The sequence below is a fragment of the Bos grunniens genome, chromosome 6 (assembly GCF_055505025.1).
Source record: "Bos grunniens cultivar Pamir isolate PY7600 chromosome 6, Bosgru_T2T1.0, whole genome shotgun sequence".
In the NCBI taxonomy this organism is placed as follows: domain Eukaryota; kingdom Metazoa; phylum Chordata; class Mammalia; order Artiodactyla; family Bovidae; genus Bos; species Bos grunniens.
In genome coordinates this window covers 3,651,852-3,678,358 of record NC_141170.1, presented here as the reverse complement: position 1 = coordinate 3,678,358, position 26,507 = coordinate 3,651,852, and the positions used below count along the sequence as shown (strand labels likewise).

The 26,507-nt window shown below is 52.2% G+C and overlaps 1 protein-coding gene across 10 annotated transcripts in view; it reads right to left on the bottom strand.

Moving 5' to 3' along the window:
- Positions 1-26,507, bottom strand: part of AFAP1 (actin filament associated protein 1) — a 145,029-nt gene that overhangs the window by 1,077 nt on the left and 117,445 nt on the right. For 5 of the 10 annotated variants that reach the window (XM_086407441.1, XM_086407442.1, XM_086407443.1 and 2 more), the window contains 7 exons: positions 23,295-23,440; positions 15,868-15,985; positions 12,688-12,954; positions 9,960-10,074; positions 5,210-5,374; positions 3,329-3,519; positions 1,931-2,095 (listed from right to left, as the gene is read on the bottom strand). In XM_086407441.1, coding sequence (XP_086263567.1) covers positions 1,931-2,095; positions 3,329-3,519; positions 5,210-5,374; positions 9,960-10,074; positions 12,688-12,954; positions 15,868-15,985; positions 23,295-23,440 — 1,167 coding nt within the window. The remainder of the gene's footprint in view (positions 1-1,930; positions 2,096-3,328; positions 3,520-5,209; positions 5,375-9,959; positions 10,075-12,687; positions 12,955-15,867; positions 15,986-23,294; positions 23,441-26,507) is intronic. The other 5 variants (XM_086407445.1, XM_086407447.1, XM_086407448.1 and 2 more) reach the window with 1 other exon arrangement.

Here is a 26,507-nt window from a genome sequence, read left to right as displayed (position 1 = left end):
CTTATCCTCCTACCCCCAATCCCTCCCAGCATCAGAGTCTTTTCCAATGAGTCAACTCTTCGCATGAGGTGGCCAAAGTATTGGAGTTTCAGCTTTAGCATCATTCCTTCCAAAGAAATCCCAGGGCTGATCTCCTTCAGAATGGACTGGTTGGATCTCCTTGCAGTCCAAGGGACTCTCAAGAGTCTTCTCCAACACCACAGTTCAAAAGCGTCAATTCTTCGACGCTCAGCCTTCTTCACAGTCCAACTCTCACATCCATACATGAGCACAGGAAAAACCATAGCCTTGACTAGACGGACCTTTGTTGGCAAAGTAATGTCTCTGCTTTTGAATATGCTATCTAGGTTGGTCATAATTTTCCTTCCAAGGAGTAAGCGTCTTTTAATTTCATGGTTGCAGTCACCGTCTGCAGTGATTTTGGAGCCCAGAAAAATAAAGTCTGACACTGTTTCCACTGTTTCCTCATCTCAAAACATATTCCTCTGCAAACTAAGAATACTTAACGGATGCTAAGGAAAGATGGAAGGCAGGAGGAGAAGGGAACGACAGAGGAGGAGATGGCTGGATGGCATCACCGACTCGATGGACGTGAGTTTGAGTGAACTCCGGGAGTTGGCGATGGACAGGGAGGCCTGGTGCTGCAATTCATGGGGTCACAGAGTTGGACACGACTGAGCGACTGAACTGAACTGAAGCAAAGTAACCAATGGCACACAATCGTTCTTTTCCCCAAATTTACCAACACACACAGGCTCGGTCAAACCCGTGTGCTATGAAGGCAGACAGTGCAGATGCTGTTTATAACCGCCACCGTCACGGACCCGCCCGTGAACGCAGCAGCGAGCGGCCAGTGCTCAACACTCCGGCTCTTATCAAACGCCAGATCCACTTTCCAGAAAACAGTATCTCCCAGCCGATCTGCCCTGGGCTCCAAAACCGCCAGAGAACAGAGGTGACGGCAGCCCGGAGAGGGTCCCAGGGAGAGAGGGGAGGGGGCGGCCTCCACGTTCGTCGGGGCAGATGAAGCCCGTCCGGATGAAGCAGGGCGACTAGGGAGAGAGGGGAGGTGCCGGCCTCCACGTTCGTCGGGGCAGATGAAACCCGTCCGGATGAAGCAGGGTCCCAGGGAGAGAGGGGAGGGGGCAGCCTCCACGTTCGTCGGGGCAGATGAAGCCCGTCCGGATGAAGCAGGGCGACTAGGGAGAGAGGGGAGGCGCCGGCCTCCACGTTCGTCGGGGCACATGAAACCCGTCCGGATGAAGCAGGGCGACTGGACTACAGCACACACTGCCAGCTACACCACCCAGGACTGTGCACTTTGATAATCTACAGCTTTTTTGTTGTTGCTTAATTTTCTGAGATTTTAAGTTTGGCATCAAAACTTTTCAGTGGGCAGTGCCAGAGAACAGCTGAAAGGCACAACAGGATGGCCCCTCGGGCAGAGGTTTATGGGGTGAGGGTGGGGAGGTTGGAGGATGGTTGGAGAAGAGCACGCCTTGACTTTCTTTTTTGTTTTAAGGATCCCATTGGTCACCTGGCCAATCTCTGCTTCATCAAAGAAGACACAAGTCAGAAGAAGCCAGGAGGCAGAACCAGAGCTGCAGGCTTTCCTGACAACAGATGGCACAGGCCTAGAGACCAGGTCTTGGCCGTTCCTGACTCTGAAAGGACGGCTTCCTGAAGGAGGGTCTGACTTTAGAAAAGAACTGGGAAGATACTCGTGGAACAGTATCTAATATACAGAAGCTGTAGAACCAGATCAGGAGGCCACGCTTAGCTCCTCAGCCCCCCACCATCCCCAACAAACTCAGCGCTGAAGTGCCCCTACCCCTCCTGCCTGCATCGGCGCTGGGGTCGCCGCCCCCCCCCAGGATACCTGCTCCCCTTCAGCACTGCCGCTCCCCCAGCGGGCAGGGTGGGTGCTCACCTTGGCCTTCCGCAGCACGTGGCCCCGGCAGGGCGAGTTGCCGGGGGCCGGCCGGCTCTTCTTCAGGACGGCTGCACTGTTCACGGGCAGCGGGCCCTCTGCGTCGCTGGTCTCACAGCTGGACATGGGCGAGTTCTCCAGAGTCCGATGCCTGAAAACCGGAGACTGTTAACAGAAAGAGGAGGCACTGGGTAAGGTGCGGGTTCCAGGTCCGCAGTATTTTCCACGAGGGAAATGTTTGATGAAGAAAACAGGCTTGGGAAATAGGCAAAAATGACAAGCGAAGAACTGATGCTCTTGTGTGGTGGTGCTGGAGAGGACTCTGGAGAGCCTCTTGGGATCGCAAGGAGCTCAGTGCAGTCAATCCTAAAGGAAACCAACCCTGGACATGTGCTGGAAGGACTGATGCTGAAGCCACGGGGTGCCACAGTCCAATCCGGAGGATGCCTGACCGCTTACAGCACGGTCTCCACAGGTCAGAGCAAGTCCTGAGATGGAGCGGAGCGAACCTGCGGTTGCCCAGTCCCCAGTGAGATCGCAAGCTGCTCCTGTAATTTGCTGTCCTTCCCCAAACGAGGTCTCGAAGACTGACCGCCCTGTGCTCGCTGCGTAACGTGTGATGTAGAACACTGGTTAGATCGCACAGAACGTCGTTTTAGGAGGACAGTGCTTCAGTGACCATTCCCAGGGGTCGCTGAGAAACCCCCCTAGGGGCTGCAGCCAGCTTTCCCCACGTTTTCCTTCACTTGGAAATGCCTTCAAAGGCCACTCTGGCTGAGGGGTGGGGTGGGGAGGAGGGAGCCGCTCTGTCCACCCCCCAGGAAGCCGAGCTGGGCTCTGAGGGGGGCAGCCCGTGCCCTCCCCCAGGACAGGTGTGCCTCATGGCAAGCCGCTGTTCCCAGGCTGTGGTCGGGGTGGGGACAAGGCAGAGAGCCGCACGCAGGCAGATGGCAGCTCTGGGGTCCCAGGAGGGGCCCTCCAGATAGACGAGCAGACCTGAGGTAGGGCACAGGGAAGGAGAGCTGACAAGAGGGGGCTGAGTGGGAGACCCTCGAGAGGAAGGGAGAAGCCCAGAACGTGGGGTCACCCCAGAAACCGAGAGCAGCGATTGGCACCCAGAGACACGACATCAGACAGAAAAAACCTGACCAACCCAATATTGTACTCAGATTTTGCCAAAGGGAAGAAAACAACTTGGGGTTTCCACCACCTTTAAAAAAGTTCAGTGAGACAGAGAAGAAAAAATTCAGGGTCCGTGACCTTGAAATATGGCCAAGGAATGCGTTTCGGGTGGGCACGTGAGCTGTGTCTTGGCGAGGCTGATGCTGGGGGACAGGGATGAGTTGCGACCTGGGAGAGCATGCCTGGCCCCTCTCCTGGGGAGCAGGTGGACTGTACCTGTGGGCTGGATGTCCCTGAGCGGGGCTCGATGGCCAGCCCCAGGGTGATGCCGCCAGCCAGGGCCTTCTTGAGGCTCTCCTTGACCTCCGTCAGCTCCAGCTCCAGGTTGACGCGCTCCGTCTCCTTCTGCTTACACTCCTCCTCCAGCTTCTTCAGCTTCTCTTCCAGGACCACCTGGGTCTTCCTGCCTGGAATCCCAGAGGAACACTACTGCTCCAGCTGAAGGCAAATACTTCCAAGCATCCGAGGACGGATGTTCGGGGACCCTCTGCAAGGCGCTCGGTCCAACCCTGGGGTTCTTGCTCCCCACCCAACTAGAGTCTTTCCCACCAAACTCCAATCCAGCAGTTCCTGAAAGGAACAGGGTCCCTTCCCAAATGCCCCCTTCATGCAGCTGGGAGAATATGGACTGGGAAGTAGAAGACCTTGATGCTCACAAACGGCAGGAATTTGGGGCCTGGACCTCAACACCCTCATTTTAAACTGAGGAATTTGGACTAGGTGACTCCCAAAGGTGTCACTGACTTGAAACGTCTGAATATTTTTCTGTTCTCATTTTTCTCTACTCGAGTCATCTTAATTTCCCCTGTGCTCAAAATATAATACAGCTCACGTCTCCATGGAATACGGCACATTCACTGTATTTATCTTTTTTGAAATGTGTCATGGTGACACGGGAGGGCAGATAATGTGCCCATTGCACAGATGAGGAACCTGACCCCAAGGATTAACTGACTGATGGGCATGGCCCAAGCCTGGTGCCTGGCAGCACACGAGGGCTCTCTTCTCCCAGGCCCGAAGCTGGTCTAATCTGTCTGCATCTTCACTAACCTGCAAACTGGAAACCCGGAGCGAAGGACTCTCCTCCTGTCCTGCTGACCTGGGGGCTCCTGTTCAGGTCTCTGCCTGAGCCTCTGATCCCTTTCCCTGTCCCAGGGTTGGGGGCGGTGCGTCTCACAGGAGATACCACCTCCTGCCCCTCCTACAGGCTGTTGTCTCAGACCGGCACACACCGGCCTCCCATCCTTTAAGCTCTGAAAGTGCTTTCCTTCTTAAAAAATCACCTAGGCACAAAGTCAGGGACGGTTGGAGATGCCGACTAACTGCTGCACATCCGCCAGCTCCTCCGGCACAGATGCCGATGGAAAGCGGGAGCTTCCCTTCCAAACCACCCTGGTCTCTGCATCCCTCCTCCTCACCCCCACCCCCGACCCAAGGTCAAAGGATCACAGTTGACAGCGTCATCCTCGCCCCAGGATCAGACTCAGCCCTGAGCGGAGTGGACAGACGTTTTTGCAGGACCCACCCCTGAGCCAGGCACTGCTCGCCCAGCTCCCCCGGGGAGGAGGCCTGACCTACAGGAGGCCTGACGACAGGCCTGACCTAGAGACAGACGGGCTGCAGTCCACACTGGGGTGTCCTCCTCCCCCCCGAACCCCTGGGGTTGCTCCCATCCCCCTGGGCTCTTCCCAGATACCATCCGCAAGTGCGCCACCACCCCGCTCTCGCTGGTCCCTCTGCAGGGAACAGGGGGCTCCTTCCAGCCCCACAGGGGGCCTACCACCTGGGCTTCTGTGGACGACGTGTCCTCCCACTGAGACAGCCGTCACAGCCAGGGACCAGAGCTCCGGAGCCCTAGGGCTCATGCCCCCGACAACCCGGCCGTCAGCACCCGAGGCTGGGACAGCTCCCAGCACCCACCCAGGCCCCAGCCAGGGGGCCCCGACCTGCCTGGTCCTTACTCCACACCGTGGCCCCTGCCACGGGCTTCCAGCAAGGCTTTGGAACTGCAAGAAGCACCACGTGGAAGGATGAGAGCCCGGTGAGGAGCAGACCCTGCGCGGAGGCGCTGGCCCCGCAGAAGGGGGCCCCGCGTACCGGTGTTCACTTCGATGGCCGCCCTCAGCCCCTTCCTCTCCTTGCGCAGCTGGGCCAGCCTGTCTCGCAGGCCCTCCCGCCTCCTCAGCAGCTCCTCTTCTTTGGCCTGCAGCCGCTTGGCATCTGCTTCCACCCGGTTCTTGCCATATTTGTACTGGTCGGCATCTTTCAAACAAGAAAGCGTCGGTAGGAAATTAGGTTTAACCAAGCAGATGACGGGCCAATTCATAAAGCCCATTTAGTCCGCCAGCTCCATAAAATAAACTCAAAGCGAGTCATTTTGCTAATCTAACGAGGAAAAAGAACAGGACGGGTTTGAACCAAACAGAAAAGTGACTGGTTCCAATGATCCGATATTCTTTGAAACGAATTTCAAAGATGAAAACAGGATGTTCAGTTCAAAATCGCTCAGTCATGTCCGACTCTTTGCGACACCAGGGACAGTATGAAAAGGCAAAAAAAAAGAAAAGGATATTAGGAAATTTCTTTAACTCCTCCCATCGAGACAGGATGCCACGTATACTCTTCAGTAAGGTCGAGAGTGAACCACACGTTCTGCCATCTGAGAAGAGGGGTCTATTGGCGCCAGAAATAATCTCCTGGTGCACGCAGGCCTCTCACCGTCACATCTGACCCTTACAACGGCGCTGTCGACTCTTCTACTGACTCTGACGGCACCTATGCCCCCTCCAGGAGTGGCAGGGCTGGCCCCTGGCGTGGACAGAGATCACAGCAGGAATCTGCTGGCACGCGCACACGTGAGAGAGCGCAGGGGCGTGCAGAGATCACAGTAGGAATCTGCTGGCACGCACGCACGTGAGAGAGCACAGGGGCGTGCAGAGATCACAACAGGAATCTGCTGGCACGTGCGCACGTGAGAGAGCGCAGGGGCGTGCAGAGATCACAACAGGAATCTGCTGGCACACGCACACGTGAGAGAGCACAGGGGCGTGCAGAGATCACAGTAGGAATCTGCTGGCACGCACGCACGTGAGAGAGCACAGGGGCGTGCAGAGATCACAACAGGAATCTGCTGGCACGTGCGCACGTGAGAGAGCGCAGGGGCGTGCAGAGCCGCATCTGGAGCCCGACGGCCTGGGAGGGGCCCAGCCTGCTGCCCGCGCTGTGTGGCCTCCACAAGGCACTGCCTCGCTCTGGGCCCCTTTCCTCGCCTGTGCGACGGGGGAGCAGGAGCGGGCAGTTCACAGGGTGGTGGTTGTTGTTTGTAGTCGTTCAGTCGCGTCTGACTCTGCGACCCCGTGGCCTATAGCCCACCAGGCTCCTTGCATCCATGGGAAACTCCAGGCAAGAATACTGGAGTGGGGTGCCATTTCCTCCTCCCGGGATCTTCCCGACCCAGGGCTGGAATCCGAGTGTCCGGTAAGGTGGATTCTTCACTGCTGAGCCACCAGGACGCCCTCACTGGGTTGCTTTGAGGGTAAATTAGCACTCATCAGAACTCTGAGCAAGCACAGAATGAGCACTAGGTAAATAAATGCTCACTGAACACAGAGCGGAAAACTGAGCAGAGAGGAAACTAGCCTTAAGGACAGTTGAGAGGCTTGGCCAACATCACACCACTAGCTGGCATCGTGTTAAACCCTGAGCCTGTGCTCGTCTCCTCTAATTATGCTACCCTACCAGAATAGTCAGGGCCACAGTTCTGTGGGAAGACTCTGGAGAGTCCCTTGGAGAGCAAGGAAATCAAACCAGTCCATCCTAAAGGAGATCAGTCCTGAATATTCATTGCAAGGACTGATGTTGAAGCTGAAACTCCAATACTTTGGCCACCTGATGCGAAGAGCTGACTCACTGGAAAAGACCCTGATGCTGGGAGGGATTGAAGGCGGGAGGAGAGGGGACGACAGAGGATGAGATGGTTGGATTCCATCACTGACTCGAAGGACATGAGTTTGAGCAGGCCCCGGGAGACAGTGAAGGACAGGAAAGCCTGGCGTGCTGCAGTCCATGGGGTCGCAGAGTGGAACATGACTGAGCGATGAAACAATTCTGTAGCTCCCAGGGTCTCCCGATGCCCCTGAAGCTAACCGCTCACACCTGATGACTCAGGCCTCCTGCACCCCTGCCCTTGGCAGTTCACATCCCATGAGATACCACAGTGGTTTATTTGCAGGTCTGACACTGTTACTAAACTGGAAATGACTTCTGGGGAGAAGCCGTGGGGGAGGCAAGGGGTGTCATGGTCAGTGATGAAGGCAGTGCACCAGGGAAGAGGTGATGACTGCGGGCCAGCAGTTAATCTCCCGGAGCCTCAGCTTCACCCCCCATAGAGCAGAAGTGCTAAAGCCTACCTTGTGCGTCAAAAAAAAAACCAACACAGTTGATGCCTATTAAACTCCTCCCTCTGACAGGACCACGTGACGCCCGGGGGGTGGTGGACGCTCCCCAGCAGCTCTCATCCCAGTCAGCGATAACGGAGCCCCCAGAGCCCTGTCCACCCTCCCAGGCAACGGTGAGCCCTTTCCAGCCACTTCTAGCTCCGCTCCTAAACCCAGCATTCACCAGCTCTTGCAAGGCAAACCATGGTGTCTGCACAAAACTGCATTACGGAAGCAGGTACACAGCCATCAATCTTGGCTCAATCTTCCCCTCACTAAAAACCCAGCAACGCCCCCCCTCCCGCCCCCCGCCCAAAGAATGGTAGTAAAAGGATCACAGCGCGAGAATGACCAAGCCAACAACCCGAAACGGAAGGGAATCCCCGGTGGTCCAGGGCTTAAGGCTTCGCCTTCCAATGTAGGGGTGGCCCTTCAATCCCTGTTTGGGGAGTAAAGATCCCACTCGTCTCAGGATCAGAAAACCGCAACATAAAACAGAAGCAATATTGTAAGACACTCAATATAGACTTTTTAAATGGCCCACATCAAAAAGAAAAATCTTAAAAAGGCTTGAAAGAAAAGCACTGCTCTCGGGGGCGTGGATACCGCATATTCTACAAATAGAGCGCAGTCCAAACTCGGCCGGCTCGTTTTCGATCTAAGCTGCTTCCTGACAAAGCTGTGTACAGTCACCTACCGCCTCCCGCATCATTTGGGCCCCGTGAAATAAATGCCACCCGGGATGCAATGCAACAGGCTGACGTGGCAAAACCAGACTGCGATTTCTCCTTTTCCATCACTGGGTGTCACCAAAGGCAGCAAGGACTCCCTGCCGAAGACCTCGTGAGATACGGAGAGCGACTGGGAAACAGAACGGGAGCGAGTGCTGAGAGACGGAGGAGGTGGATTTCCTGAGCCCAGGCCCTGCAGCACGAGGCACTGCAGACACGCTGCTCTGTCCCCCACCTGCTCCCCCAGGTGGGCCTAAGAGACTGTAGGGACACCTGACTGCGTGAGGGAAATAAGATCTGCCCGGAAAGCGAGGTCAGAAAGGGCACTTTAAACAAGTGAGGACGAGGAGGCCCAGTGGGGGAGTGAGACCACGTCTGAGGAGAAAGGCAGAGCTGGGGAGCTGACGTGCGGGAGGCCCGAACTTCCCCAGGGCAGGCGCCGCGAGCCCCCCACAACGACAGTGGGCCCGTGCACACCCGAGGCCAAGCACGAAGCCCCATCTCACCTGCCGAGTGCTGAGTCTGAAATCAAGCCCCCGGCACTCAGCGTGGTCGGCAGCCAGGTGCCGAGTCACGTGGTGTTGGGGCTACTAGCTGCGGGGAGCTGTGCCGAGCCCAGCTCAGAATGTGTCAGCCCGGCTTCCCAGGTGGTCCTGTCAGACTGAGCTCTTAACTCCCATGTTCCTCCCGGGGAAACTTCCGCGACAGGCCCACACTCAGCGAGGCGCTCCAGGGCCCGCTGAGAGCCCGTGCTGAGGCCTGTCTGGAGCAGCGTCTGCCTGTGGGACCCTCGGGGACAGAGCCCCGGGCACCCACTGCCTGGTCTTCTGTCCGCAGCCCCTGCTCGACTGGCTGGATGAAGAGCGATCCAACACAGCCAGGGCTGAAGCAAATACGAACGCGTACGCCGACCGAGCTCCCAGAGGCATGCGTCTGTGGGTCACAAAGGGTGCTGGGCGCAGGCGGGCGCCTCTGCTCAGTCCAGCCCCTGCCGGATCTGCAGCCTGGAAACCCGGTCCGTGCACGGGTTCGGGGAGACCTTGGGGAGCCTCATCAACTCCCTGAACCTGCGTCTACACTCGAACAGTGGGGTGGACGATGCCACCGCCCTGATCTGGGGTGGGGCCAAGGGGACGACACGGCAAGGAGAGAGAGCACAGCGGGGGGGGGAGCAGGACGGCTTACAGACCCTGAACGGCTCCTGCGGTCTGAGGGACACGCGCTAGCCTCTGATTTCAGCCCGAGGCCCCGGCTGACCGTTTCTATGCCTCCCACACACAGAGACTGAGCTCAGACAGCTTATGAGACTCAACCCAAGTGGCTCACCCAGTAGACTGGGGACACAGACGGAGGAGTCTGACCCACTGACCAGGACCCCTCACAGCAGCCCCGCCTCCCGAACCCAGAATTACCTCAGGAACAGGTCTACAGCTGAACCAGCTCTGTCTGCTTGCGTATGCAGCAACCTAAGAGCCAGGTTAAAAGTCACGGCCATTCCGCAACCCAGCAGACAAGGAAGGATCCGGGTGTGAACGGATCTCTCTCTCCAATTGCCCACCCCGCCCCCCGCAAGACCTGGCACTCTCCACCTCCCCAGGTGGGAAGGGAGATAGCCACGCAGCCCCAGCTCTGCACGCTGCACCCAAAGCCAGAACATGGGAGATAGAAGGGTCGACTTACTCGAAGGCGTCCGCTTCACGCCAGCCGCCGAGTCAGCCTTTTTCTGCTGCCCGCTCGGAGCCTTGCCTTTGCCCATAACGCCATTGGAGGCCACAGGGGGCTTCTTACCCTTCGACTGTGGAAATAAACATGTGGGAGAGTGAAAAGCAAGCAAACACCTCTGGGGTTTTTTGTAGTCAACTGTTTCAGTCTCTGACTCTTTCGAATGTAGCACAGACAGAAAAAAAGTGCAGGTGTTTGGTAGACACCGGTCTGGCTTCCCAACATTGGACGGCTGTGAACTTCCTGGAGCGGCTAAGAAGGTTCTAGCACTGAGGTTCGGAGCAAACAGGGAACCCTAGGATGTCCTCAGATGGAGTGCTCCAAGGTTACCCATTTCTACCGGGAGGTGGCATATGCTGATCAAGACATGGGCACAGATTGTGGGTTTCTGAGGGCACTGGGCTGAGGTTACTGACAGTCTGCTTCCAAGAATAAACAGCTTTTACTGTGGAGGAATGGTCTTTGGGGAAGTAGCAGACCATGTGCACTTAAGTCTTCAGCTCCCAGGGCTTTATACTGATATCCTAACTGGATAAATAACTACCGTTTGATTCGCTTATGGGGTCTGAGGAAGGAAGCAGAAGAAGCTAAATACAGGAACAGTATGAACTGCATTTTAACTCACTACAGAATTTTGGAATAATTCAACGTATCCCTACTTTGATGGCTGCAAGCCAACCCGGGCTGCATTCTGCTCAACGGATGTGTGCGCACCTTAGCTGGGCCATGGATCCAGTTAGACGGTCAGGCTGACAGCACACGTCTGCCCAGGCTCCTCCATATGCACATTTCTTACTGCTGGGAGCCTGGGTTTGCGGGGGGCCAGGGCGGGGCTTTGAATCCCCATTCCATCATTTAGGAGGTGTTGAGCACTTCATGAATGCGTTCTGAGCCTGCGTGCTCATTTGAAAACGTAAAGATATGGATGCCACCCACAGGGCTCCTAAAAAGCTTAAACGACACAGCGCCTACACCGAGAGCCCGGACGGCGGGTGTGTGTTAAGGGTAGCGAGCCCACTAAATGCCCAAATGAGGGCACGGAGCCTGAAGGTAAGTGGCTTGCAAACATGCTGCCCCCTTGAAAGTAACATGAACAAAAACGAAACACAAACAACCACATGTCAAGTGATTCCAAACTAATCAGGGGACACTGATACAATAAGATACGCTATTTTGTCCCATCATTTTTACCAAAGTGAACTCCAATACCAATAAAAAGACACATCAATACCTTCACCTAGTAAGTGAAGCATGTGACCTGTGAGACTTTTTACCTAAGTGCTCATAAGTTAAGCGTCAGGGGCTTCCCTGGTGGCTCAGCTGCTAAAGAATCTGCCTGCAATGCGGGAGACCTGGGTTCGATCCCAGGGTTGGGAGGACCCCCTGGAGAAGGGAAAGGCTACCCACTCCAGTCTTCTGGCCTGGAGAATTCCACAGACTGTACAGTCCATGGGGTGGCAAAGAGTCGGACACAGCCGAGTGACTTTCACATCATTTTCACTCATAAAAAAACTTTCTATGTAAGTACTTATGTTTGAAGATGCACTGGACTGGGCCCTCAGACTCACTGAATCAGCATCTCCAGCTATTATTAGAAATAAAACACAAAAACCTTCCTACAGAACTTTGATAAAAAGAGCGGGTTTGGAAGAACCACTATAAACTATCACACTCTGAAATTCTAGGATCTTACTTGGCATTCATCATTTTCTCAAGATTACCCCAAAAACTGGAGGGAAAAGAAAATAATTTAAAATGTGGTCCTGTGCTTTATGTTTGTGGAGTATTCTTCCAGGCACCACTTGGATCTTAGTTTAAATGCATGCAAACACAAAATTAATATTTACACTGAAACGCCACAGTTTGCCACAAGTGTCAGGTGTGGGATGGACAGTCGCTCAATGTCAAGATTCCGGACCATTCCGTGATCATCCAAGAGCCTTATTACCTACTCCATTTTAGGGAGTATACGCCTATACTCGTGATGGGAGCCTACTGTAATCCTGGGATTAATCCTGCTCTAAGGTCTGAAAGCAGTTGCCAGTGGAGCCCACCCTTCCTCAAGTAGGAGCAACGAAAACGCCGGAAAGGAACCCGCAGCTCAGAAATCTGGAAACTCACCGCCCTATCCTCTTTAATACTTTGGCTCTAATCACCGTAACTCACAAAGTTCCCTGGGGAACTCTGAATGGAGAGAGGCGAGGAGCAGGCGAAAGACAACGCAACCAGGGGCTTGCAGTTGCTGCTTAGTCGGTAAGTCGTGCCCGACTCTTTACGACCCCACGGACTGCAGCCCGCCAGGCTCCTCTGTCCGTGGGATTCTCCAGGCAAGAATACTTGGAGTGGGTTGCCATTTCCTTCTCCAAGGGGATCTTCCCGACCCAGGGATTGAAACCAGGTCTCCTGCATTGCAGGCAGATTCTTAACCTCTGAGTCCCCAGGGCAGCCCCCTGAACTAGTCGGGCTGGTACGTAACGTGGTTAAAGCTCTGCGTCTCTTGTAACCCGTCCCTGGGTGGCTGGACGCCGAGTGCATTTGCAGATCATACTCTAGTTGAGGGGAAGACTGCGCTCTACCCCTGATGGGGCTCACTGACGGCGAGCTGGTGGATACCCTGTTGCCGCCAGGCCCTGCAGGAGAAGCGTGACTGAGAGATTCTAGGAGACGGCAGAAGGGGGTGCTGTACCTGTGAGCTGAGCCCGAGAGACGCCCTCCCCACGGAAGAGGTGTTAGTGACAGACGGGGAGGAGGGCAGGCCGGAGGAGGCGGGGTGTTTGTAGTGGTTACAGGACAGCCTGTCAGGAGACGGCCTAGCAGCCTTCCTGTCAGCGGGAGGGTAGCGAGCAAAGATTTTCGGAGACGGCAAGTTATCGTACAGGACGGCGTTATCATAGAGCGCCTCTTCTCCCAGGCCTCGGCTGCGGGGCGCGGGAACGTCGTCGTCGGGGCCCCACTGGAACACACACAGCGCGTGGTTAGTTGGCGCCCCAGCCGCAGGAAGCAGAGCACAAGAGATGTTATTAGCAAGCACCCCGGAACACGCGTGCATGCCCCACGCTGTTGTCAGCAACACACACACACACACACACACACACACACACACACACACGACTAGGTGAACTGATTCAGAAGAGCCTTTCTACCTTTGGGGACTTAAGATATCTTTTTTCCTTAAATTGTTCCCAGGGTTATTGGCTAATGATATTTTTGTTTTGTTTTGTTTGTTAAAGTGGGGTTGGGGGGATAAAAAAACAAAACTGACATGTCTTTAAAGAACCGGGTTTTGGAAGTCCTCCTGATCCAGGAAGCAGGAACAACGTGATTTAAGGAAAAGGATGCTGAACTGGGGTCCATCCGGAGATCAGGGGCTCTGGTTCTCCTGAAAAAATGTGTTAACTTCTTGATCAGAGATGTGTTAATACATCCTTCATCACCCAAGCATTGCTGATGGGAGATGTATCAATAGTCACTTACACAACAGATTACTGGTGACAGGCATTGGTTTCCGAAAAAAAATCCCCTGGTCAATAGTGAGTTTAAGATACCAGCAAGCACTTTATCTTATTTCACAGTAAAACTGATGCACCATGCACAGAATTCTGCCAGGAATCTTACAAAGTAGGGGAGACTAAGGCACGGAGCTCAGGAGGAGCTGTAGGAGGCAGAGCCAGAGCGAAGGGCTGAGTCCGTAACTACACGGCCCTCAGCGTCTGCACCTCAGGCCCCCCCAGGCCAGGACGGGCTGGGCGCAGACCACCCGCGGACCCTCCCAAGCTTGCCATGCGGGCTTTGGGTGTACGCTCTGTGGGTCTCATGACTGCCAGCATCCCCAGCATCCCATACTTGGTTAGGCCTGAAGAAAGTGCAACGGCCAAAATCACAGGCTGTTACAAGAAAGAAATCCAATCACCACAGAAAACAGGATGCTTCAAACTATTAATTGATACAATGGCACTGCTTCAGTGGAGAACCTTTATACAAAGGATTAAAATAGCTACAAGCCACTTCAGAACATGGACATTAAAGTACAAATTAAAACCCAAACTCACAACCACGGCCAGCTTCGTTTAAGTTTTAAAGGTCTTTATAAATTGCTTTGCATTTAAAAAAAAAAAAAAGAGAGAAAATATTAATTCATGTACTATACTTATTTTAGTCTATTTTTATATCCTGGCAGAGTTCCTTTCTGCCAGAATGCAATTACGGCCTTTTGTTATAAAAATAGAAAAGGCTTAAAATTTCACTGTAGGAATGTTTTCGTTCCGCTGCAGTCACTTCAGTGCGTCTATTTTTGTGTGCTGGGGACCCATCTATAATCTAAAAATAACAATAACTACAGATAAACATGGATGTGAGTGTTTCATAATGACAACCTAGCATATATTTGTCCCGGGTTATTAAGATGGTCTAGACGGGACCATCCTCTTCCTAAAATACCAAAGGATTAGGTCACGTGGAAAACTTGGAAAACAAGCTCCACCGCACCTGTGGGTTAGAAGTGCGTGAGCGCCTGTCAGAAGCTCCTTTTCGAGATGCACGTTCACCTGGGCCTCGGGGAGACGCGAAGGGAAAGAATCACTGAAATTGAAACGCTGCTAAAACAGCAGGTATCGAGGCTCAAAAATATGAACTTTGTCAAACTGAGGAGCGAGGGCGCCTCCAAAAGAGAGGGCCTGGTCACCGCGCCCAGGAAGGGGCACGACAGTCTAAAGAGAGGCCTGATCTCCAAGGAGCCCTTAGGCAAGGAGTCAGAAGCCTGAACGCTGGACGCTCCATCACTCACTCCACCCGCCCAGCGACGTGCGTGCACAACTGCCTCCTCAGTGCAGAGTCTCGGAGCCGGCAGCTTCTCAGCTCGGGGCCAGCGGGAGCTGTGCTCGTTCCTGGGCTGCCCGAACCTGTGTGGCATTAACTGGAGTGCAGGGACAGGGGGCCCAGGCAGGCGTCTGTGGAGGTCCTGGCTTTCTCTACACCACTCTGCCCACCACGTGCCCTGGGAGAAACCCCTCTGGGGGCAAGGTTCACAAGGGGGCCTTGGGGCAGCGAGACAGAGGCAGGGCTGCATGTTCTCAAAACATCTGGGGCTGAGGCCAAAGGCTCAGAGGAGCAGACTGTCCCATGCGGTTGGTCTACAATGGCGGGGGAGGCTCCCCCAGGCCTAGCAAGCGGACCCCGAGAGCTGGGCTGCCTGGGAAAGGGCCCAGAGCCTGGCCTGGGACCTGCTCCTGTGGGGCCACCACAGGCTTTCCCTGAGCTCCTGGGTCCCGCTCTGCAGGGCGGGCGGCTACGGCCACAGCACGAGCCAGAGCTCCCCCAGTCCTGGAGACCCCAGCTGAAGGTGGAGTGGGGATGGGGGGCAAGGGGGAGAATGGCCGGGCCTGTTTTTGGGCTCTGCAACTGGGACGGGCTCTCGAAGCCTGCCCACACCCTGACGCCCATGACCTAATACAGAGCCCCTTTCATCTCAACCCGCACTTGAACATGGCCTTGCAGGCCAGGCCGGCCGGCCGGCTTATCCTCCACCGATGAGAGTCCCAGCTACTCGGAGGCCAGCTACCCTGAGGACGCAGGAAGGTGTCCAGAGCTGGCGATTTGGTCGTTACCCTGAGGCAATGTCTCCCTTCTGATGGAGATTTCTGACGGTGTTTGGCTAACGGCATTAACTCGAATAACAAACGGCTCCTGGGGCCAATGACCCTCATGTTCACATGTGGATTAAGGCAAACAGGGTGTCAAACACAAGAGAGGTGGAGTGTGGTTTTCATCCTGCCTCTCTCGTTTAGGCCGAAAGGAGGGGAAGTCACAGGGACCCACGGGCGCCCCCCTTCCAGCACAGCTGACCCCCAGCTCTGCCCACCACACTCACCGAACCGCTGATGCAGGGGACGTCATCATAGTGAAGCGCCGTCCCGCTGGGGTGCGCGTAGCCATTGGAGGTGCTCCCCACATAGGGGTTAGTGGACAGAACACGCCGGTTCATAAAGCTGAAAGAGAGGAAGCGGGTTACGACCCTGCGGTGGATGACCGAGCCTCCGGGGGCGCTGACGGGTGCCTGGGCTCTGTCTGTGGCTGCGGGTGGAGAAACATCAGGACCCGGGCAGGACCGGGTGTTCTACAGCCATCAGGGCGGACCCTCACCTGCAGGAGGGGACGTCATCCGTGCCTGGGACTGCAGCACAGACCGGGGACGAGTCTGCCGGGGCCTCGGAAAGCGGCCCTGCACACGCCTGGTGTGCCACAAATAACCCGGCGTTCAGCAGTTTATAGCAGGGGCTCAGCCTGCTTCTGCCCATAAAGCTTGACCGGAACACCTTTATTTACCGGGACCCTTCACTGATAAACTGTCTGTGTCTCCTTTTTTTCCACATGCCTTTTTCATGAGCCTGGTAATTCTGGAAGCAGAGACCATCTGGCCTGCAAAACCGAGGTATCTCCTCTGTGGCTCTTCTCAGGGCATGTTCATGGACCTTGTTCTAGAAGCACCTTAGAGCACCCATCCCACAGCCTTTCTTGAGCTTTGTTCCCTCCTTGAGTGTTTGTTCCCGCTCCTCTGCCCTCCCGCCCGGAACTTCTGGGGGCCTGAGGGCGGCCACCCCCAGCCCTCGGGAGACCCACATGAGAGCTGGTGATCTGTGAGGCTCCAAGCACCAAGCCCACTCCCCGTGCCCCCGCCCCTCCCGCTCTTCACCCCAGGCCCCCAGCGGCTCTCTGCCTGCAGCTCTGAGACCCCTCTTTCCCCAGTCACCCCAGGTAAACAGCGTCCCCTCCCCTCTGCACCTCTCTGCTGTCCCTGCTCCTTCCTACTCACCCCAGGTAAACAGCGTCCCCTCCCCTCTGCACCTCTCTGCTGTCCCTGCTCCTTCCTACTCACCCCAGGTAAACAGCATCCCTCCCCTCTGCACCTCTCTGCTGTCCCTGCTCCTTCCTACCGCTAATCATCCCCCGACACGTGATGCAGGGATGCCCGCCTTCCCCATTGGAACCTCAGCTTCAGGAGGACACACCTCTACCAGCTCTATTCCTCATGTGCCGAGGTGACAGCCAGCAGATAAAAGCTGCTCAACAAATACGAATGAAGGAAGCAGGGAAGGAAGGAACGTGTGAACGGTCTGCTCGTGGTACAAGTGAAAACCCTCAATGTCGAGGGAAGAACTACCCTGTAGATTCTCCAATTTTCCCAACGGGAAAAACTAAGATAGCCTGAAATTTAAAACAAAACAAAAAATCTGTTTTTTCAAATTTTGCTTTTTCTTGGGATCTGACATTCCTATGGTAACTAGAGGAATGTAAAAAACAGGGCAAATGAGCAAACCTGTGGGCAGCAAGTGGGAAGGGGAGACCTGCCTCTCAGACTCTTGCGACAAAGCTGCCCTGGGATTCCTGCCTCCTGAGAGAATGAGACGAAGGGGCTGTACAGGATCCACCCTGGGGTTAAACCTGCATTTCCCACCCACCCGCCTGAGCACGGGCGGCGGCTCGGGTGCAGTGCTGCCCTCTGCTGGGAGAACACAGAACTCACAGCGAGTCCCACCCAGGACACACAGCCGTCTCACAAAGTAACTCTTTTCCTGATACAAAAATGCATATGATTGTTCTGTACTTAAAATACTTTAACATATATTTAGGAAAAGATGCAGGCGACATGGGTTCAAGCCCTGGGTCAGAAAGATCCCCTGGAGAAGGAAATGGCAACCCACCCCAGTATTCTGGAAATTCGTGGACAGAGGAACCTGGAGGGCTACAGTCCATAGTGTTGCAAAAGAGGCGGACGGGACTTAGCGATGAAATAACAACAATGTATAGGAAAAACAGAATACAAGAAACACAGATGGGATTTGCTTTCAGATGCACATTTAACATTTTCTGGTTTAAATACCCCATTAGAGGGTATTTTGGGGTGAAGGGCTGGTGATGAGAGGCAGGCCACACGATGACCACCCCGGCCCCACGGGTTATCTGTGGCCCGATGTGCTCCAATGCCCGTGAGCACTGCAGGGCTGTTCCTTGCTCTGAGACAGACGCCCTGCCCAGGGGCTGTCTCCTGCCTGGTCTGGGCCTCCGAGCTCCAGCCCCTGCATGGTCCCCACTGGGCACAGATGCCAGGAGGGAGCGTGGACCACGAGGGGTGGGGCAGAAGCTCACTCATTAGGAACAGACACCAGCAGGTCACTTCTGATCCACAAGACCTAACGGGAGGTCACAGACACACAGGATGTCCTGTCCCAGCTGGAAGAGACCTCGGCCACCAGCCAGGCTGCCTGTCGTCTCTCAGAGAGGGACCTGGGCCCCCCAGCTAGGTCTCTGGGATCCAAGACCAAACACAAGGTCCCTCGCCTTTTGACCAGACACTCTTCCTGCAATCCACTGTTGGCCACATAGAAACCCAAAATGAGACACGAGGCCACGTGCCACTTGTTAAACCCAAAACGTAAGATACAGAAATACATGTGCATGCTCAGCCGCTTCAGCTGTGTCCAAATCTCTGTGACCCTATGGACTGTAGCCTGCCAGGCTCCTCTGTCCATGGGGATTCTGCAGGCGAGAATCCTGGAGGGGGTTGCCGTGCCCTCCTCCGGGGGATCTTCCTGACCCAGGGATTGAACCCGCGTCTCCTGCATTTGCAGGCCGGTTCTTTGCCACTACGACCCCCGGGAGGTGTGTGTGTGTGTATGTATATATATGTAATATATATATAACGTGTGTGTGTATATATATATATGTAAAGTGCACACAACAGAAATGCCGCCAGCTGAAGCACCTTTAAGTGCCCGTTCCGGGGCCCCAGGCACGTGCACCTTGCTGTACGGCCAGCAACACCACCCGTCTCCAGAGCGCATCGTCTTCTCACAATGCCGTAACGCTTTCAAGGTTCACCCGTGTTCTCAGGAGCTGCATTTTGGAATAAGATCTCCCGGGGACTCCGCTGAGAGGGTGGCTTGTGGCGGCGGTCTCCCACTGGTCTGTCTGCCCCCTTCTCTGTATCCACACTGATCCACAGCTTTTAGCATCACCAGTGCTGCCACGGCTCTCTTATGGGCTCCTACCCAGCATGACTTGAAACGAGTTCCAGAAGAAACTTTGAGAGCATCTGCCTGGTATCCTCTATATCGTGTCTTATTTAAAAACAGGCCACGGAAAGGCATGCTTCGACTCTTCATTGTTACTAATACTCTTCAACAGACCACTTCTTCTAGGAGACCTCACACTACTATTCTTTCCTCTACTGCCTCTTCCCAAAATATATCATTGTCCTTTCTCCTTTGGACATAATCAATGCACACAAAATTCCCCTAATGACCTCGAAAAGATTCGCTAACTGGCTGCCAATTACATAATGGCAGAAATTAATCTTAGACTATTTATTACACTGTCAGGCTACCATATTTTATATTTTGAAAACGGTTTCCCTGTTAAATCTCTTCTCTCTTAATTGTTACAGAAGGTTTAACAGAAAACTAATAAATAAAAATAAACTTTATTGCTAAGTGACATTTCCAATAAAGATTTTAATGGGGCGGCAAAGATTCTTGCAGCCATAAACTTGTGCATGTTTTTAATAAATCAATTTTCAAAATTGCAATCTATGTTCCTTTTTCGAAAATGTGACCTTCTCATATTTGGTTCAGATGAATATTCCATTCATCTGGGTCCTAGGGGAAATATTTTTCATCAGGGTTTCTCTTAAATGTTGTTATCAGTTTGCTTATTATTGTTGTAGTTACATGTAGACTTATGAGAGGCTTTTCAAAACTAGTTATGTGCAAACAGTACAGTTAATGACCATGAACTCCTTTCTTTTATGTCACTCTAGATGTGCGGACGGAGAAGGCAATGGGAACCCACTCCAGTGTTCCTGCCTGGAGAATCCCAGGGACGGCAGAGCCCGGTGGGCTGCCGTCTATGGGGTCGCACAGAGTCCGACGCGACTGAAGCGACTCAGCAGCAGCAGCAGCAGATGTGCGGGTTGTGCAAAACTGGACTTAAGGGTATTACGTTTCCTTAGAAACAACTTTAAATGTGCTTTATTTACTATACAATTAGGAGACTCACTGTAATTTACTTACACTTTCCTAATTAGAATCTTATTATGGGAAAAAAAATAACAAGAATGAACAGAGCAGTGAGCGCTTGATCACTGTCACTCTGGTTTTCAAACAACAGAAGTGAGAGAGTATAGGTGGTCTGACTTCAGAAATCCTCTAACGTTCCTGGAGGTTTTCCGGTAAAGTTGTATAGGATTAACTCATTTTGTCAAGGCCGTTGATCTTAGTTGGGTGGAACATGGTGGCTTGATTCCTAACAAGTGCATGCTCAACTGCTCAGTCATGTCCAATTCTTTGTGACCCCACAGACTGTAGCCCACCAGGCTCCTCTCTCCATGGAATTCTCTAGGCAAGGATATCGGAGTGGGTTGCCATTTCCTTCTACAGAGGATCTCCCCGACCCAGGGACTGAACCCAGGTCTCCTGCACTGCAGACAGATTCTTTACCAGGGAGCCACCAGAGAAGCCCGATTCCTAATACAGGCCGACGTTATCTTTACTTTACCGAGCCCCCTAGCCAAGCATTAAGTTAACGTTCATCCCACAACCCCATTCAAGACTGCTCAAGTGCCCCACAAACACCACTTGTGTGGAAAAGTTAGACAGTGGTGTTGATGTTAAACAGACAAATAGTGCAAACAGCTGCGTTTATCTTCTTCGTACTCAAAGGGTTTCAGGGTCTTCGAGGCCCGGGTGGGCTTGCCAACAGTTGTTGGTATATTTATCGTCACTTGCTGATCGTACAACTCCATCACCTGCTCTGTTTCAATCCGCCTCCCTCGAGCCCCAGTCCAGATTCTCCGAGGACGAGAGAGACAGAAGCAGGAATCCAGGGATCTGAGCTACGAGAGCCCCACGTTTCAGATATCACGTTACCTAGACTCTGTGTTCTACAAAAAGAAGCTGGACGCTGACAGGTGAGGACGGACATGTCTCAAACCTTTCCGTTTAGGACCTGGTGCAGCAGGACAGAACCCGGGTCCCTTCCTCCTGGCCCGGTGCTCCTTCCAGCGGAACCTCACAGAGCATCACTTTACACAAAGGACCCAGCAAACCCCTGCTGGGAGCGACCATGTCCACTGGTTCCAGGACCGCCCTGCTGCTTTTGCCCGACCACGGGGAGCTGAGCATGGTGACAAAGTGGGGTGGTCGTGCTGGCGAACACTTTCTGCAAAGCTGAACGTGCCCGCTGACTTGCCCTTCATAGAAAAGGGTGCCCGACCCCTGCTCTGCACAGCACGGAACAGGAACCAGCCGTGTTTTCCTTTCACAGACGTGTTCCGGCAGACGAGCAGTCCTCCTGCATCTTAAATCTCTACACCACGTTCCACCCTACCGAAGACGCTGAAGAGCTTTGGTTTATGTGGGTGTTCACTCCGAGGCTGACGGCACTTGCAACTGAAACTCAGGAATGTGTTCGCCTTTATTCGTTCAAAAATAACAGCAGTAAATCCACTGTATTTCAACATATTTTTATGAATGTTAACGATACCTTTTTAAAATTTTTTTTAATGGGAAAAATGGTACTGTTTGATATGCTTGTAAATCTATTCCATGTCTGGCTCAGTAGAAGACAATGGATTACCAAACTTGTTTCTGCGTTCAGTCAGTTGCAATATGTTGTTTTGGTTGAAGTAGGCGAAGAAAATCCAGCCTCCTACAGATATTTAGTTGGAAAAGTGAGGTGTATTTTAACAGTTTTTCCAGAATATCATGGAAGATATTCTTTGATACTACACCAAAACTCAACGAGTGGTAATTTCTTAATGATTCGTTGCCATGTAGAATCTGAAACTGTATCAGTGAACCTGCTGTCCGCTTTGACATGAATACCCATTCATTTCTCTTGCTTGTGGGAGGGACGTTTGACCTGTGCATGACTGACACAGACCTTCCAAATGCACACACTTCATTACACAATATCAAAAATCACACTTAACATCACCACCAATGTTATCACAAAAGTCTGCATACTGGGAAGACGTCGGCTCGGAGTGGAAGACAGAACGCTCCTAGGGTTCTCAATTCTCGGTGAAAGTTCAACTCCATTTCAGGCAACAAACACTGCCAGCTACCTTCCTCGAGATGAGAGGCTCGCTTGGTTCATTTTCGAAAAAGTGTCTGCAAATGCCTACGTCTGAATAACAACAGTTCGCCTGTGAATTGTTCTTTCCGGTAAAAATGGAAAAAAAAGGTGGTGGGCTGGGGAGGAGCTGCTGAGTTCATGACTCTGTCACATAAGAGCGTTTCCTTGGGACAACACTAGAGTTCAGTCAATAAAGCACTTGTGTGTCCTGCCTGCCACGTCTCAAATGTCAAAAAGACGTGGACCCAAGAGCGTTAATAAAAAATATCTACTCTCTGGCCCTTCACAGAAACAGGAACAATTTCAATGCTGGACCATGGACGTCTCAAGTGAACCCACCACCTTCTTTTGCTATAAAGGCGTGGTGGTGACCGTGGTCACAGCACCTTGTTAAGCGACCACTTAAGATAGTACTAAGGTACCTGCCAACTTACCCCTCTGCCCCTGGTTCCTTCTGCATCACTGATGCAAATGCAAAGAAGAATAATTTCTTAGTGTCATTATGGGAACAGTTTTGACCTTTGGGACTGCCTAAAAAGGGTTTTGAATACCCACAGCAGTCTGTGGACCATACTTTGAGAACTGCTGCATTAATTATCCTGGCCATGATTATGTGAAAGAAATACTCATTGTTTAAATGTTTTTATACAGTAACAGCCCTTAAAAAAAATCACACTGAAGTTTTCAAAGTATATGATTGACAGCTTTGAAAATGCAGTCTTCACTTATACAATAAGGAGAATTATTTCTGCTTTATAGAATTGTTTCCCTAATACAGGGGTCAGCAGACTACAGTCGATGGGTCAGATATGGCCCACTGCCTGTGTGTGCAAATCAAGTTTTATTGGCACACAGCCATGTCCATTCATTTATGTCTGTGACCGCAGTGGCAGAGCTAAGCAGTTTTAACATTTGGTCTGCAAAGCCAAAAATATTACTGTCATGCCTTTTGCACAAAAAGCTTGCCAAACCCTGTTCTAATAGAAAACACAGATGGTTGAAATGACAAATATTTCACCAAAATCTGCATTGATACAGAAAAGGAGAGTTTTCCGTTGTTTTCTTTTTTCCCCCTTTAAAGATACACACTTACAGAAAAGGGGAAAACTAGGGCAAGAATGAAGGCGCTTCGCGTCAGCGCTGTCTGCCCGGCGGAGGACCTACCAGAAGGTCTGCGTGGCCGTCTGAGCGACGCTCGCGGACGCCTCCACGTCTATGTAGTCGTAGTGTAGGGCCCCGGGGTCCGTCGAGGACCCCGTCTCAGCCAGCAGAATCCCGATCCATCTGCCCATGTCTTCAGAAGAGGAGGCCTGGGGAGGCGAAGAGGCGGAAAGAGCATTTTATGTAACAGTGCGGTTTTCACACTTTCGTGAAAGTGTCAGTAAAGCGACAACACGACAGGAAAGGCGCTTAACACGGGGAGCGTGCCGATGCGGACGACGACGAGGATGCAGCCACTGCCCGCGTCACGGGATCAACCCCGCCTTCACGCTAGGCCTTAATGCAGAAGCTGCACCATGATCATGCCCCGGGAAACAAAAACCAGAGGGACTAAATGCCTCCCAATTATTTTGGGGAAAGGCACTAGGGTTTAAGACGTAGAAGCTAATGGGATTATTTAAATCTCAGCCACAGGAAGCTGTTTAGAAAGCCTCCTTAGTTTGGCAATAAAATCCGGGCACCAGGAAGAGCCTCTCCAGCCACAGGCGCCTAACCTGGACAGCGTGTCAGGCCTGGGCCAGTGGGCATCCACTTTGCTGACCAGGAGCCTCTGCTGTGGTCTCTGGCGTGGGCCTGCAGTACCAATTCTATCCCCCCGACTAGACGGCACAGTAAATCACCCCACCTCCGTTTTCACAGTAGCTGTGTGGATACAGGTGTAGTTGTATTGACGAGCACTGGGCTGCTTTGTGCATGCTATTTTTTTTTTCTTAGGATATTTCAAATGCTCCCCAAATGTCATCTGCCTGATTTACAAGTCTGAAATAGATCTTTAAGATTCAGTGCATTAAAATTCTAAGCCGCCCTGTTATGTGATTTAGAAGGTCAATTACGTTACGTTCATACTAGCATTTCAAATGTCTAAATACTTTCGTTAATCAAATATGTGAGCAATGTTTAAAGTTTATGGGAAACAGAGTTATGAGGTACCTGAATGTGAAAGAAAAATAATTTTTTTAAGTTTTTGTAAAACTTACAAAATTTTTATATAAAGAAAGATGTGTGAGTCGAGCCTAAACGCTTAAAGAAAAGTGGGTTTTCAACACCGTAACCTGGACGAGTTGAACATGGATCAGAGTACAAGTAAGCACATACACCCCACGGTGGGCACAAAACCTCTCGGGGGAGGAGCGGTTGAGGAGGGACTGTGTGCTGATAGAGTTGGTCAGCGATGCTGTACAAGTGACAGACCTTGCCTGGCCGGTGTCGTATGCGGCCACTGGACAGAGTGAAGGGTCCCAACTGTGTGCCTCACAGAGAGCAGGATGCAACCAACGTCTGCTAAGCTGCAACGAACACCTGGATACTAGAAAGAATCACAAATAGGTTCTCTTCACTGGTCTTCTGCCCTTGCCCTTCTATGTCAAGAATGAATCTGCGACTGATCCTGTAGCCGTGCATCCATAACTATTTCATCGAAGCATTTTTAAAAGCATTTTAACACAATATCTAAGATGTTGTGGATACTATTACACTCTTAACTATTTTCCTCATTGTTCATTTTCAGAAATTTCCTCAGACTTTTAACAACTATCTCAGTGGATATAGTGGATATAATATACTGAATTTAAAACATTAGTTATGATCTTGTGGCTTTTAGTGGATAAATAGGTAGAGATTGGGCTTCCCTGGTGGCTCAGCTGGAAAAGAACCTGCCTGCGATAGAGACCTGGGTTCAATCCCTGAGTTGGGACAATATCCTGGAGAAGGGAAAGGCTACCCACTCCACTATTCTGGCCTGGAAAATTCCATGGACTGAACAGTCCGTGGGGTCGCAGAGTCGGACACGACTGAGCACCTTTCACTTTCACTTTCAGGTAGAGATGCGAGTGTATACATATATGGGCTTCCCTGGTGGCTCAGATGGTAAAGACTCCGCCTGCAATGCAGGAGACTGGGGTTTGATCCCTGGGTCAGGAAGATCCCCTGGAGAAGGGAATGCAACCCACTCTAGTATTCCTGCCTGGAGAATTCCATGGACAGAGGAGCCTGGCGGGCTACAGTCCACGGGGTCACAAAGAGCTGAGCACAGCTGAGCAACTGACACTATTACTACTACTACACGTGTACACATGCATATGCATGTGTGTAATACGTGTAACAAACATGCCTGAACACGTGTATGTATAAACACACACACAGTTTCCTATGACACCCCAGTAACTTTGAGCACACCTGCCACCCAGATGCTGGCTGCTAAGTACCACCATCCACCAGGAGGAGTCCCCCAGAGCTCTCTGGACCGTGGCTGATTCCAACAGGCCTGGGGCGGGAAAAGTCCGAGATGAGCCTGGAATATCTTGGTGCATCATAATATGAGGAAGGGAAAAGTCCGAGATGAGCCTGGAATATCTTGGTGCATCATAATATGAGGAAGGAGCTCACAAAACAACGGGAGCTTCAGTGTCTATTTCAGGGACACAGCAGAGGTCACATAGCTGGAAGGGTTTTCCACTGACCAACTCTGTTAATCTGACCAGGATAAATCCTGACAATAAAGGATTATACTCATGAGAGAGTCATTTCCTAGGCAGGTTGATAAGGAGTCTAGGGGTCCCCAAAGAGAGAGGGGTCTGGAATTCTCAAGGAGGAAGAAAGGACAAACTTTTTTTCTTTCTCCACATTCCTTAGGATTATATACCAATGATGTATCCTGCCTAAGGACAGTCTTTGGATTCAACCTTCTGTTATCTTAAAATGTTAATTATGGGAGTAGACCTGGTCTTTACAAGGATGTATCTTGCCTGAGGACAGTGTTATCTTAAAATGTAAATTATGGGAGTAGGTCTGATGAGGTCTTTACAACCTCCAGACATTCTTTGGATTCACTGGAGAGTATATAACCTCATTATTAACACTAGCAAGCGGGTACTCTTTCTGCCCCCTTCTGATGCCTATGTCAGAAGCTTTCTCTATCTCCTTTATACTTTAATAAAACTTTACTACACAAAAGCTCTGAGCGATCAAGCCTCGTCTCTGGCCCCGGATTGAATTCTTCTCCTCCGGGGGCCAAGAATCCCGGTGTATTCGCGTGATTCAACAACAACCTTTCACTCATTGATTAGAACAATCATCTCTGACCCCTTGCTGATATATAAACATACTTGAATGAATGAATAAGTGACTAATTAAATGAGAGGAAGGGAAATCTCCCTG